At 40.1% G+C, this 18,043-nt stretch overlaps 2 protein-coding genes across 3 annotated transcripts in view; both read right to left on the reverse strand.

Moving 5' to 3' along the window:
* Positions 1-4,732, reverse strand: part of LOC104863277 (lysine-rich coiled-coil protein 1) — a 17,201-nt gene extending 12,469 nt beyond the window's left edge. For both annotated transcript variants that reach the window (XM_010625643.2, XM_010625644.2), the window contains exon 1: positions 4,460-4,732. The gene's annotated coding sequence lies outside the window, so the exon portion shown is untranslated. The remainder of the gene's footprint in view (positions 1-4,459) is intronic.
* A 1,405-nt stretch (positions 4,733-6,137) lies between these two features.
* LOC104863275 (lysine-rich coiled-coil protein 1) lies at positions 6,138-10,933 on the reverse strand. The gene is made up of 3 exons (XM_010625637.3): positions 10,815-10,933; positions 9,279-9,391; positions 6,138-7,375 (listed from the first exon to the last, which is right to left on the reverse strand). The coding sequence occupies exon 3, from the start codon at positions 7,351-7,353 to the stop codon at positions 6,607-6,609; it is 747 nt and encodes a 248-aa protein (XP_010623939.1). The 5' UTR covers positions 7,354-7,375; positions 9,279-9,391; positions 10,815-10,933; the 3' UTR covers positions 6,138-6,606.
* Between the last annotated feature and the right edge of the window lie 7,110 nt (positions 10,934-18,043).

The following is an 18,043-nucleotide window of genomic DNA, read 5'->3' on the forward strand; positions in this document are numbered from 1 at the left end:
AGGAGGAGGAAGAGGAGGAGGAGGAGGAAGAAGAGAACAGAAGAAGAACAACCAAAAAACTAGAAACTGTTCACACTCATATGAAAAAAAGAACAATCAAGAGAAAACAAAACACAAACAAAAACCAGAAATAGAGAGGAAAAAAAAGAAGAAAACAAGAAAAATATATCCATTTTAAAGCGTGTCTCTACTGTCACTGGTAGACAACGTGGACAGAGTCCAGATCTGAGTTGATTAATCCCAGCAATCCAAGTGTAGCTTTATGGCAGGGTAGTTGATAATCCTAGTAAACCTGTACCTTTAGTTCTACTGAAGTTCAGGCTGGTTTCTGGCTGTGAGGCTGGAACTAGATTTTGAATCTGCAACAGTCTGTATGCCTCCTGCTGGCTTGAACTGAGCTCCTGGCAGGGTTTAACTCAGCTCCCTGCCCTCCTGCTGACTTGACTTCAGCAGCTTACCATGACACTTACAGTGACACCGGGAGCTTCCAGATGGATCTGGCCCACAGCTGTTCTGAGTTCTGAGCTCAGTTGGCCCCTCTTCAAGATGGCTACTGGCCAATCACCTTCTCTGGGAGATGTCTGAACCCAAATAACTGACCAGCCACTGCAGTCCACTTTGTCTATTGCTGTTTTCCACTGAACAGAACTGCATTTCTCTGTGGAGGCCTCTGGGGTCACCAGTAGTCATTGTGTATCAGTATGTTTGAACTGCCTCTCCTATGCAGTGAGTCAGGGATCAGGGAGAATGTACCACCTGTCACCTTGCTATTCTTTGTTGAAGTCTCTCTGTTCACTCCCCCCATGGGCTTTAATTCTCACTTCAGATCCTTGCTGGATCCTGGGGACCCACTTCCCTCCTTCTCTTCCTCACATGGCTGCATTCCAGTGTCAGGACATCAAACCCCGGAGTGACTCTTTCTTTGCTGGTCACCACTCTACCATCTTCCCAGAAGTCAAAGATAGATCATTCCCCCAAAGTTTTTTGATTCATACTTGGTGAAATCCATGAATGTTGAAAGTCTTTTTTTTTTTTTTTTTTTTTTTTTTTTTTTGAGACAGGATGTCACTTTGCAATCCAAATGATTCCTGGAACTTAATTTAATAGTCTAGGCTGACACTGAACTTATCCTCTTGCCTAACACAGTCTCCTGAGTGCTGGGAATGCAGTCATGCATCACCATGCCTGGTGTTTTTGTGTTATTGTCTTTTGTGCTGGTGACTAAGCCTAGAACTTGAGCCTACTAACTCCCCCAGCCCTGCACTTTATTCAACTGGCATACTTAGCATGATACTGATACATTTCATATTCCAATAACCTCCTGAGGCGGAATTTTTAAAAATTACTTTTTGTTTTGTTTTGTTTGAGACAGGATCTTTCTATGTAGCTCAAGCTGGCATTGAACTCATTATACTCATTATATGCCTCAAAATCATGGTGATGATCCTTCTGCTGCAGTCTCCCAGGTACAGGGATTACAAACCAGTAAGTGTGTAAAGTGTTTTGTGAGTTCCCTGAGCGGCTCTAGAAAATGAACTGAATTCAGGGAGTTGTGGGATCCCTGTCAATCAGAAGACCCACAACCCGGGGTTTGCAATTTGCATCTAAAGCAGGGAAGGGCAGTCTTGGGGTCTGAGTCTGCACCCTGTAGGATTTCCAGGTAGATAATTTCAGAGTTGGACTGGATCAATCTGTCTAGAGAATTGATTGGATAGATGGTGGTGGGGAGAAATTCTCACACTTCTTGGTGACCAGAGGCTACAGGAGTCTTCTAAATTGTGTTGGAGTGCAAGAGAAGCATACTTTGTATCTTCTATATTGTCAAAGGAGTTGTCATAGTTTAGATTTGAAATGTCCCCCAAGGCTTGTGTGCTGAAGGCTTGGTTGCCAGATGATGGGCGTTTGGGAAATGATTGACTTATGAGGGCTAAAACTCCACCAAGTTGATTGGCTGAGTGATGAGATTATAATTTGATGGTGTTATTGTGAGAGAATGGAAACAAGAGGTGGGTCCTTATTGAAGGGAGTTAATCTTGGGGACTAGATCTGGTCCCCAGCCCCTTCCTCTCTGCCTCTTCACTACCATGAGATAAGCAGGTTTCCTCTGCTATGCTCCTCCTCCACAGGGTGCTTCTGCCTCACAACAGGCCTAAAAGCAATGAAGTTGGCCAATCATGGGCTGAAACCTCTGAAACCGTGAATAAATCTTTCCCCTGTTGTTTTTCTCAGGAATTTGGTAACAGAGTTGAAAAGCTGACACAGGGGCCAGGAGTGTTTTGTTTGTCACTGTTTTAGAAGGGGAAGATTACAGCATACTGATAGAATAATCCAGTGATACTCATGGTTCAGCAAACAGATAGACCTTGAGATAGTAAATGGATGTAGAATCCAGGGCATGAAAGAGGGATTTGTCTTTTTTTTGGTACTGGGGATTGAACTCAGGTCCTTGTGCTTGTGAGGCAAATGGCAGAACCACTAAGCTAAATTCCCGGCCTGAGGGATTTGTCTTTATTTATTTAATTAATTAATTTATTTTTGAGATAGGGTCTCACTGTGTAGTTGAGACTGACCTAGAACTCATTATGTAGCCTAGGCTGGTCTCGAACTCACAGTGATCCTCCTGCCTCAGCCTCCTGAGTGCTGGGATTACAAATGTGTGCCACCATGCCCAGCTGAATTTGTCTTTAACAAGAGTAAAGACACCTTTGTTGTAACAGGGCTAAGAACAGAACACAGACACTTGAAGGAAGTTTATCTGGTAGCAAAGTAGTATGTTGGAGGTAACAAGTAAGTTTACTCTTGAAAGTTTCTTTTTTCTCAGTGGAGTATAAATGAGGTGACCAGTGGAGAGTAAGGGGGCCTGTATGGGAGATGCTAAAGTCTGAGGGGGGGTAGAATATGAAACAGACATCTCTGAGAGACTTACTAGGGATTCTTGGATTGAAGGTTTGTGGTCATTTGTTTAAAATACAGTAAGTCACCAACCCTCTCTCCTGGTTACCAAGCCTTTCTTAGTTCTTCATTTGCTATTGTGGTCCAGTGAGATAGAAGGCTAGGAACTATTTAAAAAACATTATCTATCTGCTGGTCTGTCTGTCTGTCTGTCTGTCTGTCTGTCTAGCATCTATTACAGGATAATGGGAGCAGGGTTTTCTGCTCCTGTTTTTCTGGCCACTTACCCTGTGTCCCTTTCTCATTCTTTCTTCTCTTAAATGTTGGCTCTCTGTAGGCTTTAGCCCCTACTAGATTTCCTTTCTACCTACTTTTTTCTCCATGGATATCTCTCATTCTCATGGCCTCAATTAATCTCTATGCACATGGCACTCCAAACATTGTCCGTATTCCAGGTCTCTCTTCTGAGCTCCAGACTCAGTATCTCTTTACTGGCGATCTCTGTTGGCATGTCAAGCTGGTTAAAATCCAACATGTCAAAAATTGAACTCCCAATCTAGTCCTTAAATCTCCCCCCGGAGTCTCTGTGAGCAGCATCCCCATCCACTGGATTAGCAAAGCAGGAACCACAGCATGAGCATGACCTCTGTTGCTTCCTCTCTTTCACCATCTTGACCTTTTTCAGGCCAATCACATCTCTTGCCAGACCTCTGAGCCCCTCCAGCCTGGTCTTTCTGTTTTTGGTATTGTCTTGCCTGTCCCAACTCTCAAACTTCATGCCATATAACAAACTATGCACATGCTGCACACAGTGAAACTTTGTTTCAGTGTAGTCTCAACTTCCAACTCATCAGGTTTATATCTTCCATCCTAAGCTCTTGGGGACACTGCCTCATAGTTATCCTTCTCCCTGTCATAATGAAGACTCCTTTCCACTGGACTCTTCATGTTTCTCGATCTCCTTCTGACCCATTCTCCCAGGGGCCCTCATATTTTCTATGGCCTCTATCTCCAGTCCGCAGGCATCCAACTCTACTCAATCTAGGATGCAGACAGAGCCAAAAGCTTAGGGTAACTGCAGGGAGTTCAGATCCCATGGGAAGCGGACTTTTAAAAAAGAACACTGGAACTTGCTTATGACAGCTAACATCTTCTCACTGTCCCAAGGACAAATTCAAGTTTTTAAACATAGCTTATTGCTTTCTTTCCTTTTTTCCTCTTCTTCATTTTTCCTTTCTCCCCTCCCTCCTTTTCCCTCTCTCCTTTTTTTTCTTTTATCTCCTCCCCCCTTTCCTTTCCAGCTTCAGGTCCTGATAGTGTCATCAAGAAATTCCTGTTTGCCAAGTATACAGCTGTTTTCTTGCATATGGATTTTAGGATATGGAGGCATCTCTACTAGGAACACACTTCCCAGTCCTTCTTTACATACAAGTGGGAATTGACTTTTGTAGAATCTTTCCCTATAATCCACTCCCACCCCAGCACATCAGCTGTGCCTGATGCCCTCACCATTCCTTGCCACTCTGTGGTAGCCCTTCCCACCCTGGGTTGACTTTTCTTTGCCTACCTTCCTCTGCTGGTCTCAGGCTGTCAGTGGATGAGAGCCCAACTTCTCATTTTCCCAGGTTCCTTCTAGGTAAAATGCAGGCACATTACTTTCAGCATTTGTTCATACATGTTATAACAGTCCATTCTATTTTCTTAAAAAAAGTTTTTTTCCTCAGTATATCCAGAACTCGCCCCTTATATTTTCCACTGAGTTTAGGTTTAGGAAGTGCTAATTTTGAAGGGGACTTAAAGGCCAAAGTGGGGAGCCCCAAAGACTCAACCAGAAGCTTCACAGATGACTCTTAATTTGCATATTGGAATGGAGTGGGGAACAGTGCCCCCTGTGACATCTTAGGGCAGAAGTTTGTCTTGGGTTGGGGATTTAGCTCAGTGGTGCTGCTGCCTGCCTCACAAGTGCTAGGATCCGAGTTCGATTCCCAGTACAAAAAAAGAAACGAAAAGTTTGTCCTAAAACTTTTGAAAATGAATGGCTTTCTCAAGATTGTCATTACCACACACTTAATCTTCCTCTGTAGTTAGGTAACAGATTTCTGCTAGATGTCTATGGTTTTAATATGATATGAATATTCAGTTGTGTGCTATACACTACTGGACTGGAATCATTTTTAAAATTAGTATGTGATACATAATTATCATCTTAGGAAACTGGTATATCTGCACATCACATCTTAGCCATTTTGATTTCCTCTCCTTACCCTCCAATCTCCTTCTATATCCATGAACCCAAATCATTCTGAGGAAATTACAGTACCTTCCTAATTTGAATATTCTTACAGTGTAGCTAAGACTGAATAATGGCATTTTCTTACACATTCCTCTCGAGTTTCAACTGTTTGGAAAAACTGTGATCAGTCATAGATTTCTGCTTTAAAAGCTGGGTTCAAATACGAGTAAGCCTGGTACAGTTGATGTTATAGTTTGCCTTTAGAAGTCCCCCAAAGCCTCAGGCACTTGTAGGTGGGGCTTTTTAGAGGTGGCTGGATCTAGGGTGTGTGATGCTGGGATTAAGGGTATATGATTACTAAATTAGTCCACTATTGGTTTGGTATAGTTCTGGGTGTGGATAATGGGAAGGTCCACCCTGGGTGTGGGCAGCTAGAAGAGATCAAAGGGAAAGGCAGATGTTTTGCTGCTGCTTTGTGCCCAACCTGAACTGTTTCTTCTCTGTCATCTACCATGCCTCCCTGCCTTGGAGCCAGCCAACTATGAACTAAAACCTCCATAAACTATGAGCTTCAATAAACCTTTCTTCTTTTAACTTTGGGTGTCAGGTATCTTGTCTCAGCAACAACAAAAGTACCTAAGATAGTAAAGATTTTTCTTTTTGCCTCATTATGTAGTCAGGCTGGCTTGCAACTTGTGATCTTCCTGACTCAGTTTCAGTGTGTTGGGATTACAGGGATGCACCACCACACTCCTAAAGAATTTTTACAATTTAAAATTTACCTATCTAAAACATCTTGCCTCTTAAGTACGTATTGCTCATTTGTTGCTTTTCTCCTCCCCAAAGAATATCACTGTTGAGTGGGAACAAATCACTGACAAAGAACAAACAAAAATTTTATTATTAATAAAACACTTTATTATAAACTTCTGCAGAATATAAACTGATTTTGTATCAAGATTCTTTGAAACTTTTAAAACTAAATGTAACACAAGCTTATTATTATAATGTATTCATTTTCCACTTACAATCTAGAAAATATACTGCAAGTTAACAAGAGGGAAAAAAAATCTGAACTGCTTCATAGAGAAAACCAATAAACATAAAAATACCCAACTCAAAGCTAAAACAAATTCAATCTAGAAACAGATTCTACAAAGCCTATTAATCCTCCAATTTAAAATAAATTATCTCTCAAAGGAAAATAATTCCACCATCATGGCAATTTGAGTAAACGAGAGCCACTCTCCTAGAGGGAAATTGTATTAAATGTAAGAAAAATGTAATAATATTTTTAGAAAATGAGGAAAAGCAATTTCCATGTTGGAGAGCAAGCATACTAAATACTTCATGTTCACCAGGCCTTTGTGAGAATTAAAGTACCTGTTCATATAAGTGATGTGAACATGAATATCACAAAACGAAGCTCCTTAACTATTTTTTTTTTCCAATTTAACCTCAGGAGAATCAACTGAAGAGGTTCAAAATCCAAGGATAGACTGGTCCCAAAGCATTTCTTCCTCTGTTCTTTCTTTGCCTTGTTCCTTTTTCTCTTTTCTACGCTTCTGAGAGGCTACATCTCTTTTTTTCTCCTTCCGATGCTTAAGCTTTTCTGTGCTGACCTGGGCAGTTTCTATTTCTACCTCAGTTTTTCTTCTTTGGACGCTCTCAGGTTCTTCTAAATGCACTTCCTCAGGATTTCTTTTCCTTTTATGCTTGGGCCGCTCCTTCTTTGGTTTTTCTTTGCCTTCCTCTGAATGCCTTCTTTTCTTCTGATGACTGGCTTGATGGGTACCAGTCCTGGATCCCGAGAAGAGGTGCTCAGGACCTCTAGATTCTACACTGGCTGAACCATGATTATATTCTTGCTTACTGAGGTTCAGGGGTGCTGGCTTTTCTGAGAAACAGTTCCCGGGGAACTGCCAGTAACTCAGAGACTCTAGTCTTGGCCTATTGTCATAAGTTGGGAACCGCTGAGGAAACCGGTTTTCTGTCTGTGAGGTATTACGTGATCTTGGGTAGGTTTGGATGGTTCCAGATGGGAGTCTTTGATCAAACATTCTATACCTGGGTCTGGAATCAACTTCTTCCCTGTACCCACAGCTTTCCAAACAGTCCTCTCTCATCTTTCTGAAACAAGTCTTTGGCTCTAAACCTCTGGCTTTCTGCACTTTAATATAATCTTCAAGTTCGTCTTGAAAAGAGTCATATGACTTTGAATGCTTCATTAGGTTGACATAAAGGAATTCTCTGCAGGGAAGATGGGGAGAAAAGCCAAAATAATACTAATTATTTTGTTCTGAATTATTTCCTTTGTTCTTCAAAAGACCTTCAAAAATAAAGAGGCCAAATTAAAACCTACATTAGTGTGAAGTTAACTCTTTTGACAACATATGCCAAAAACATCAGGATGGTCCAATATCTCCCAGGGCATTCACAAATAACTATATCCTTCGATAGAGTAGGAGGAAGAGGGTAAGGAGCTGACACAAAGGAAAGAAGATGCTGTTGTACAGCTAAGGTGTACAGTGAGGTTTGAATGAGAACCACACATCTGTAAAGAGTGGTCTGATCTGGATATTTACATAATTTCTAAAGTTCTGAAAAATTTTCTTAAAAAGTTCTGATCAATAAACTTGTTGTATATCATTTTCTAAGAGAACCATAAAAAAGTAACTTGAGCTTCAAAATCTTCAGTTTACTCAAACAAAATAAACAAACTCACTTACCTGACTATAGTACTGTAAGGCTTAATAATAAAAGGATATTTGTAAAATGATTTGGGAATTTAGAAATTAGAAATTCAGCTCTGAGCTGAAAACTTCTCTTAGGTATAGCGTATGAGGGATGTGAAAGACAAAGTTCTGTATCTTCTGTGTAGTGCTTGGATTTCATTCTACAGCTTCTGATTGGTTACAAAGCATTCTAGAACACCTCTGGTTTGTTCTCTCAAAGTACTGGTGAGAGGATAAGGGAGAAAATGGAGAGAAAGCTGGAAGAGATAAAACTGACATACAAAAAAGTTTCAGAAGTTCACAAATGCATCAGAGCTTTTGTCCGCTTGTTTGATTATTTTATGGAAGGGACAGATGGGCAGCACTCACTATTTCTGATACCCGTTCTTACCCCCACCTTCAATCTTGAATAAATAAATACAAATATAGCAGAAACTGCTGTAATAAACCACCCTACACACTTCTGGGGAATATTTTATCTCCAAAATTTAGTAGGCAGCACCAAAACCCATGCAGAAATAAGTCTTCACTTTAACAAAAGCAAGCCTGATATAGAACTCTAGATAATCAATGATTAACTATTTTTCTGGAAATCTGAAAAGGGATCTAAATGAGGCCTAAATTGACTAAAAAAATTAGTTGATTTTTAACTGAAATAGTATGAAAATTTGGATTAGGATAATAATAATGTAACAAACACTGAATTAAATATTGGCAAATATTTTAACAAACATGTCAGAAAGAACATATATAATTGGTAAAGATGGTGAAGATCATTAGCTATCATATAAATGTTAATTAAAATCACTATGAGTATCACCCCACATTCACCAGAATGAGTGAAATCATGAAGACCAACAATACTAGGTATTGGTAAGGATGTGATGCTATGGGAAGACTCACAGGTTGCTGGTAGTAATGTAAAATAGTATAAATAGTATAAAATAGTATAAATGCTTAAGAAAGCAGCTTGGCAGTTTTGTAAGAAGTTACATACACACTGACCTAGTTATACCAATCCTAGGTATTTACCCCAAAGAAAAGAAGATATATATACCTAGCCCAAGACTGGTACATGAATGTTCTTAGTAGTTTTATAATAGCCCCAGAAAGAAGGAAAATACCTCGAATTTCACTCAGTAGGTGAGTGGGTAAATCAAATGGTGGTGCAACTACACTAAGAAATAAATACTATCAGCATTAGTGAAAATAATCCCAATTGTCCATCAACTGATAAGTGACCAAACAAAATGTGGTAATTTATATAACAGAATACTATCCAGCGGTAAAAAAGTAATGAAGTACTGATAAACAGTACAAAACAGATGAACCCTGAAGACATTACGCTAAGTAAAAGAAGATAGTCTCAAAGACCATAGATGGCACAGGTATGAATAAGGATAGGATAGAAACCTTACCTTTGTCAATCTGAGGACTTGGTGGAGAAATCTGATCATATTTATCTAGTACTTGCTTCACTTTTTCAGCATGAACTTTCCCCAAATAGTGAGACTGTAGAATAATCAGGGAGCTAAAAATCATGATGCAGAGATTACAAAATTTATTTTTGTCCAATACTCTACTCCCATTCACATGAAATCAAGCATAATCCTGTTTTGAAGATTAATTCAAAGTTTATAACTACACAACACAGGCCAATCACTTCAAAATCACAAAATCCGTCTTCCTTTTATTTTGCTTCCTATAAATCTGAAAATGAAGCCGTGTGTGTGTGTGTGTGTGTGTGTGTGTGTGTGTGTGTGCGCGCGCGCGCGTAGTACCTAGTTCTTTGGTATCCTAGATATCATAGTATCACAGTTAAGAGATCCAATAGCTCATTCAGGTCTCAGAATATGACAGGAACACTGTGGGAAAAATTATTGTAATGTAGGGTGCTAAAGACTGCTCTTTCTCCAGGATACCAGTATGTAGGAAAGATGATACAGAATGAGAAGCCACATCATATAAAGGGAAAGAATACCAGACAGGGAGTCTGATCTCATCTATAAGCTTAGATATGTCTGGCACTAGGTAGGGAGACATTATACCTTTTAACTCTAGCCTTCTATAATTCTAAGCCTCTTTCAAAAAAGGGAGAAGCGGGCCGGGGATTTAGCTCAGTGGGTTTGGTGGCCTGTGTTGCAAGCACAAAGACCCGAGTTTAATCCCAGGTACCAAAAAAAAAAGGGAGAAGCTGGATGTGGTGGTACACACCTGTAATCCCAGCACTCCAGAGGCTGAGGCAGGAGGATTGCTGTGAGTTCGAGACCAACCTGGGCTACACAGTGAGTTCCAGGTCAGTCTCAACTACAGAGTGAGACCCTGTCCAAAAAAAGGAGAAGTTGAGAGTAAGATTGCTGCATATTAATGTTTGTAATCTTCAGCTACTCCAAGAGAAGCCTCTGGGCAGGGTTCTAGTATCTTCTGATTTGTATCAATATTTTTCCAGCTCAAACTTTATGTCACTTGTTTTCTTTCTTTCTTCCTCACCATCCCTATCATACTAGAGATAGGCTCAAGAGCTTTCAAACTAAGCTATAGCCCCAGCCCTTTTTAAATTTCAAGACAGGGTCTCACTACGTCACAGGTTGTCCAGGCTGGGTTTAAACTCATGATCTTCCTGCCTCAGCCTTTCAGAGGGCTGGGATTACAGTTGCACACCACCAAGCCTGTCTTCTCTTATATTTTCTGTAAGAACTAAGGATATAGTGGTTTTCTGATATAATGGAAGACATCGGGAAAAGAAAATGAGTTTCAAAGCTATAAAGACCTGAGCTTAACTCCTAATTCTCCGAATGTAAGTCATTTCTCTTTGTCAGTATCCTCTTCCATTAAAAGAATAATGTATTCCAACACAGGGTTCTTGTAAGGGTTAAATTAAGATGACACACATGACATTTACCTGCTATATTGAAAAACTTCAGTAGGACAAATTTCCTTCATTTTCAACCTACCTCATAATGTAAAATCTTTTATTAAAACTGTAGCACTACTCCACAGATGCCTTTTATATAAAGCACCTGTAAAAAGTTCAGTCTTTCTTCATTCAATACAGTATCTATGGAGAAAATGCAGATAAGACACATCACACTAAACATTTAAAATATTTTCAACTAATAGTATTATCTTATATACCATCTCAAATCCTCATCTCCTGAGTGCTTACAATACTACAGTAATTGCTTTCTGCTCATTAGAATGGCAATATGAGAACCTTCAGTAATTTTCTAATATTTAATATGGTACCTTATTCTTAGTCCAGAAAATACCATTTTGAAAGTAGTTACTGCAGCACTAGCAGGAGAATATGGAAAAGAAAATATAGTACTTTTTTTTTTTTTGGTGGTGGTATTGGGGGTTGACCCAGGGTTTTCCCACTGAGCTACATTCCTAGTCCTTTTAAATTTATCTTGAGGTAGGGTCTCACTAAGTTATTGAGATGCGTTGCCTGGGCTTGGACTTGTGATACTCCTGCCTCAGTATGCTAGCTTGCTGGGATGACAGGTGTGCGCTACCACAGTACAATTTAGGATGGTCAGTGACTCTGGTGACAGTAAATACCATTATACACCTTTGGATATTTGAAAATCATGTGCGCATTAAACCTATACAGACTTTTTTCCATGTCATTGTTTCCTAAACAACATAATTTAACATCTATTTGCATAGCACTGTTAGGTATTACAAGTAAATGACAGATGATCTGAACTATATGGAAGAGTGGGTGTAGATCATATGCAAATATAACCCATTTTATGTAAGGGACTTTAGCATCTTTAATTTGGTATCTGCAGGTAACTAATCCCCTATAGATACTGAAAGATAACTGTACATTACCGTCTTTTGAGTATCACATAGAAGCCATACATGGTTCTCCCTTTCTTGTGGTAGATAATATTCTTCTATAGTTGGTACTAATGTGACCACATGAGTTTCATTTAAAAGGCTAGACAAGATCCTCAAAGCTATGGTGATATTTATACGTCAACTTTAACTAAGTTTCTGTCATCATAGTAAATAATCTATGCCCAAATTACTACATTTACATTTGAGGTCTATACTTATCTGAAGTTCCCCAAAAGCTGGCCACAGTGGCACACACCTGTAAACCCAGTATTTTGGGATGCTGAGGCAGGAAAAGTCACATGTTCAAGCTCAGCCCAGGCAATTTAGTGAGACCCCATCTCAAAATTAATGTATATTTTTTAAAGGGCTGAAGATGTAGCTCAGTGTGTGGGCCCTGTGTTTAACCCTTAGTATCAGGGAGGAGGGGAGAGAAACAAAGTTCCCAATAGCTGAAATATATTCATTTTTTTGTCTTGCATATATAGTCCATTCTGGACTTGAACTCATGGTGAGCCTCCTGCCTTAATCTACTTGAGCACTGGGATTACTGGCATGTGCCTCTCCTACACCTGGCAAATTTGTTTTATGGAAGTTTACGGGTTTTTAGGTAGGACACTATGGTTTCTCTCTCGAAGAGCACGGGATGGAATCATAATCCTGAATGCAGCAGTACTGAGAGGCAGGGCCCATTGGAAATGTTCACTACATGGGTGGCTCCTTCACTGATGCATTCATGCCTATGCTGAGAAGGCCACGCACTTCAACTTTGATCCCCACTGCCATGGGAAATGCAGAAAGGTCCTTGCCAGATGCTGATGCCTTCATCCACGAATTCCTAGCCTCAAGAAGAGATTGAGAGGGACAATCTCTTTTGTACATAAATTACCTAGCTGTGGTACTGTTATAGCAACACAAAATGGACTAAAACATATGCCAATCAGGTAACATCAAAACTATGCAGCTGAGTTGGAATCACATGTAATGCCATGAAGACACATTTATGATGTATGAATGGAAAAAACAAGATAGCTACATGCCTATAAAAAATCCAGCTTTAGTCTAAACCCAAAATATACAGGAAAAATTGCCAGGTGTGGTGGTACATGCTTGAAATTCCAGCACTGAGAGGCTGAGGTAGGAGGATTGTGAGTTTGAGGCCAGCCTGAACTATACAGGGAGACCATGTCTCCAAAGAAAAAAAAAAAACCCAACATATATACAAGCATAAACGAAATATGTATACATGCATCTCCGGTAAGGAAGGAGCTAGTGCGGCTGGCCTAGAATCCATTTACTTCCTTTCCGGGGAGAGGGAAGACAGGTGACATCCAGACCTGAGCCAAGAGCCTCTATGTGCCATGAAGGAGAGATCTCATTTTTAAAATTCTTTTATTAAGGTGCCCTTGGCTAAGGGCTGCTGATAGTAATAGACTCTAAATCTATGAGGCATAGCTCACATTACATAAGCTGCACCTTCCTGGGGTGAAATCTGGAGGTGATTCACAATTTACTGTGGGAAGCACTCCTGTCAACCTCACCTAGAAATCTTTATTATCTTGGGTCAGAGCTACATGTGACATGGGAAAATGCTCTACAAGGAGCCACCTTTCACATGCTAACACTTCTCCACTTCATTTGAGGCTCTCAATTGCCTGTACACTTGAAATAATTACTAAACTTTGCTACTTTGTTACTGTAAAAAGTCCAGTCTTCATTCAATACAATATCTATGAAGAAAATGGAGATAAGACACATCACACTAAACATTTAAGGTATTTACTAGGTCATGTGGCTGATTCATATGAATTTGATTTGATAGTCCAATCTTGTGTTGGCTAAATTTTTATAGGAAAAAAAAAATCTGAAAAGATATACACTAAACAATAGAGTTGGGAAAACATTTAACATTTGCTCATTGTACATGTCTGTATCATTTTAATTTTTGAAAAAAATATGACTTTGTAGTTAAAAACTCCGTAGCTGCCAGTCATGGTGGCACACATCTGTAATCCTAGCAATCAGGAGGGTAAGGCAGGAGGATCACCACAAGTTCACGGCCAGCCTCTCAAACAAAACTAAAAAAAAAAAAATCCATAAATATTTGTTACACCGAGTATCTTCAAACTAAGCTTGAGGTCAGTGTACTTTAAAAAAATTTGCTTCAGCTGGTCTGACAGCATACATCTGTAATACCAGCACTTGGGAGGTTGAGATAAGAGGATCATGGCAGTTCAAAGCCAGCCTAGATTAATGTCTCAAAAAAAAAAGTTTTGCTTAAAAATATTGTGCTCAAGATCATGACTATAAGCCAGAAATATTTTAGAATCTGTTAAATTAAAAAAATATATCTAAATTATTTGAGTTGTTTTAAAATACATAATTTGCATTTGACTCTAAAGTCAGCTAGGTAAATTACTAAGGTTTTCAGAACATCAACTCAGAATTAATACACACTGTCTATGGTGATACACTATTAATCTTTAAGACAGGCAAGGTTTCACCATGTTTCCCAGGCTGGCCTAGAATACACAGGTTCAAGCAGTTTTCCTGCCACAGTCTCCCAAGTAGCTAGGATTTGGGAGCTACTTCAAATAAATTCAGGCTTCAAAGTAGTTTTAATGGTCTCAATATAATTAAAACACACACACACACACAAACACGGTCCGATAAGTAGTTCAGGCTGGCCTTGAACTCATATATAGCCTATTTTCCCCTCAGACTCAGGGTCCTGCCTCAGTCTGAGTGCTAGAATTAAAGATGTGCCACCACACCTGGGTTGTCTGTGTGTGTGTGGTACTGGAACTCAAATCCAGGACTTCATACATGCTAGGTAAATATTCCACTACTTAGCTACACGTCCTGGGCGTGTAGTATTTTCCTGGGGATGTCTATGCAGTCCAGGCTGGCCTAAAACTTATCATCTTCCTGGTTCAGCCTTCCAAATACTAGGGTTACAAGTGTATACCATCATGCTAAGTTTCTATTGAGATTTTGAAAGTGAGAATTGTGATATATCTGAGCACAATAATCCTTTGGTAACTTCTGGAGGAATCTTCTAATGGCTTAAAAAGAAGATACTGATATTGGTTAAGTATCAAGCTATATTTTTCTTCTTGTAGCACACGCTGGCTTCAAACTTGTGATCATCCTGCCTTAGCCTCCTGAGTAGTGGGGATACAGGAATGTGTCACCATGCCCAGCTATTAACTACCTTAAAAAACCCAATGTTAAGTCCTAAGTGTTTCAGATAGTGTAATATACCATATATTTAGTATTTGCCATGTCACAGTTACCTGAACTGCTAATGAAGGATACTTACCTGAAATAGTGACAAAATGTAATTTTTTAGTTAAGTATTATATTTTCATAATCTCAACCATAACTTGGTAGAGATTTCATTACTCTTAGAATGTTATCTGATGGCAATCAAAAGGCAGTTTCATGGTTCAGGAATTATAGTCCCTAATATAAAGCAAGACTGGGGGAGAATATCAACACAGGACCACAAAAGCAGCTGTTTTAAAGCTATAAGCAGTTAGTGCAGGATTCCTCAACCTTGAACTCTACTGACATTTTGGGTAGGATTCTATTTGTGTTTGTGTGTTGTTGTCTCAAATTTTAGGATGTTTGTGACATCTCTGTCCTACACCAAATAGATGAGAGTAGCACATATGCTCCCTCACCATGTCCCTCCCTACTTGGTGGTGACAAGGGAAAATGTCTCCAGTGCCTCTAGTGTGCTCTGTGGGAGCATCCTTAACTGAAAGCCACTGGACTAGTCCCAATAATCCACCCAATGGATGACAAAACTGAAGTCTAGGAAGTGTGGGACATACTAGGGTCATACAGCTAGTGGAGAGATGAGCATTAGAACCTATCTCTAGTCGTTTTTCATCTAGTATTCCTTTTTTGGTATCAGGGATTCACTCAGGTCCTTGTGCTTACGAGGCTGGCAGTGGAACCACTGAGCTAAATCCCTGGCCCCTCTAGTATTCTCATTCTACTAACTTGAAGTTGTATAAAAGTTATTGCCAGCACTGTATGAGCCGCCATCTTTAAAAGTCTGCACATATTCAAAGTCATTGCAAAAAAACCTCCAAATATCAAGTCTGGCAAAAGCTGTTTTTCTATGAAGAGTGTTTTCAAATCTTCCTATAAGCTGGCCATGGGAACCATGTAGAACTGTAGCCTTGACTCCTATAAGCTGCTAAGGCATACTTGGTGATAAGCAGGAAGTTTAGTATAAAAGCAAAAGAAGAAAAGATTTTATTTTTTATCTCAGAACAATGAATGATACTTATCCTCTAGGCTACCCGAAGACACTCATTTGGTTGCAATCAATTTCTAATGAACTTTATTATATGTTTTATAGTACTGAGGACTAAATCCAGGGCCTTTGCACATACACCCCTAGCCCTCTCTGTTTTGAGAGAGGGTCTTACTAAGTTGTCCAGACTGGGCTGGAATTTGTGAACCTCCTGCCTCAGCCTCCCAGAATACTTAAGATTGTGTCTGCCACCACACCAGCAAGAAATTATTTTTTATAAGGTTATTATATTTATGAGTTCCTCTCCTAGAAAAATGTAAATTAGTCTGTATTTTGGCTAACATCCTTTACTCTACAGATAAAAACAAAAACAAGCAAAACCAGAACACAAGAAAGCAAATACTAAAAATTGCAAAATTAAATGTGTGAATGCATTACAGATATCTAAGGGGAAATCAAGTGCCATAATTTAAAATAATCTCTACAACTGTTTTAAAGCCTTATCTGCAAGTTCCCAATAGCCAGGCAATTTGCAAGTACACAGTACTTCTAAGAACTCAAATCTCTTAGCTTGGGATGGTCCAGAAAAGGCTGTGTTATGGGAAATGTGTTGGTGAGAACTGTAAAAATTCTCCAAAACTCTGTACAGCGACTTAACCACCATTGAACATGGCCTCTAGGAGTCGATGGCCAGGTCTCTGGGATAATTTAGCAACTCCCCTCCTGCTTTGAATTCTGGTTTGGAAAAGCTCAGGGCAGTCAGAAGAATTTATTGTTTGTTATAGCCGACACCTGATGACAGGCTCCTGCCCTCACCTGTTTCTGGTTTTCAGACAGGCTCTTGCTATGTAGTTTAGGCTGGTCTTGAACTCACTATGTAGCCCAGACTGGTCTTGAACTTGTCCTGATCCTGTCACTTCAGTCTCCCAAGTGCTGGGATTACAGGCGTGCGCCACCACACATGGCTACATGGCCTCACCTGTTTCTTGTGCTGAGTACTGAACCTCATGCATGGTAAGCAAGAGAGAAGTCTACCACTGACCGTCATGTCCAAAGCCACCTGTTTTAAAAAGCATTTACTAAAAAGGGTTTACAACTGTAAATCTTTCCTACATCTTTTTGATGTTTTTAGTGCTGGGGACAGAACCCAGGATCTTCCATGAGCTGGGAGTACTCTACCACTGAGCTACATCCCAGCCCTCTTTCCTATACCACTCTGGAATGTCTTTCTCCCAGTCTGTGTGGGAGGGCAGCAGCTTAACCTGATAACTTCCAGCCATCAGACAGCTGGCCTACTTGTCTCTACAATTACTAAACCCTGGTGATTATTCACCTCCCTGACTCACTGGGCTCTCCCTTACCCTTTCTTAAAGCATTCTCCTTTCAAAGGCCCAATCACCTTTTAACATATCCGAATAAAGTTCAACTTTTTTCCCTACTGTCTGTAGTGAAGAAATAAATTGCTTTCACTGTTCTAATGTTCACCTTTACTTCTCTTCCTGGCAGATACACATTAAAACTCAGACCACTACTGAGATGGGCTTGTAATCTTAGTAATTTATCTTAGCGTCACATCCTCAAAAAATCTAGGGAAGGCACACCCGTGAAATCCCAAAACTATGGGAGGCTAAGACAGGAGGATCGCCAAGTTGGGGTCCAGCCTGGACAACTTAGCAAGATTGTCTCAAAATTGAAAAAAATAAAGAAAAAGAAAAGGGCTGGGGATGTAGCTCATTGGGAAGGGCCTGGGTTCAATCCGGAGTAGGGAAAGGGGACGCTAGGAAAACTAAAGTGACACCCTAAACCTCACCTGTTCCTGGGAAGACCTCTGCAACTTTAAAGCTCCCAAGCTACTTCCTACAACAGCCCTCCCCTTTCCTAACTCTATTTCTAAATATCCTACCGTGAAATCGCTACTCCCCAGGATGCTGAATTTCACTCCCACAGTCTGGGCTCTTCTCCCCTATTTCTGCCTTAGATTTTCGGGGTTTGTTCACCGGCCCCCCTCTCCCTTCCCTGACGCCCCAGGGGCGCAGACCCTGCCTGCCCGCCCTTCTCCAGTCCGAGGCC

Source organism: Fukomys damarensis, unplaced genomic scaffold (genome assembly GCF_012274545.1).
Source record: "Fukomys damarensis isolate Sample0158 unplaced genomic scaffold, DMR_v1.0_HiC HiC_scaffold_2, whole genome shotgun sequence".
Taxonomy (NCBI): Eukaryota; Metazoa; Chordata; class Mammalia; order Rodentia; family Bathyergidae; genus Fukomys; species Fukomys damarensis.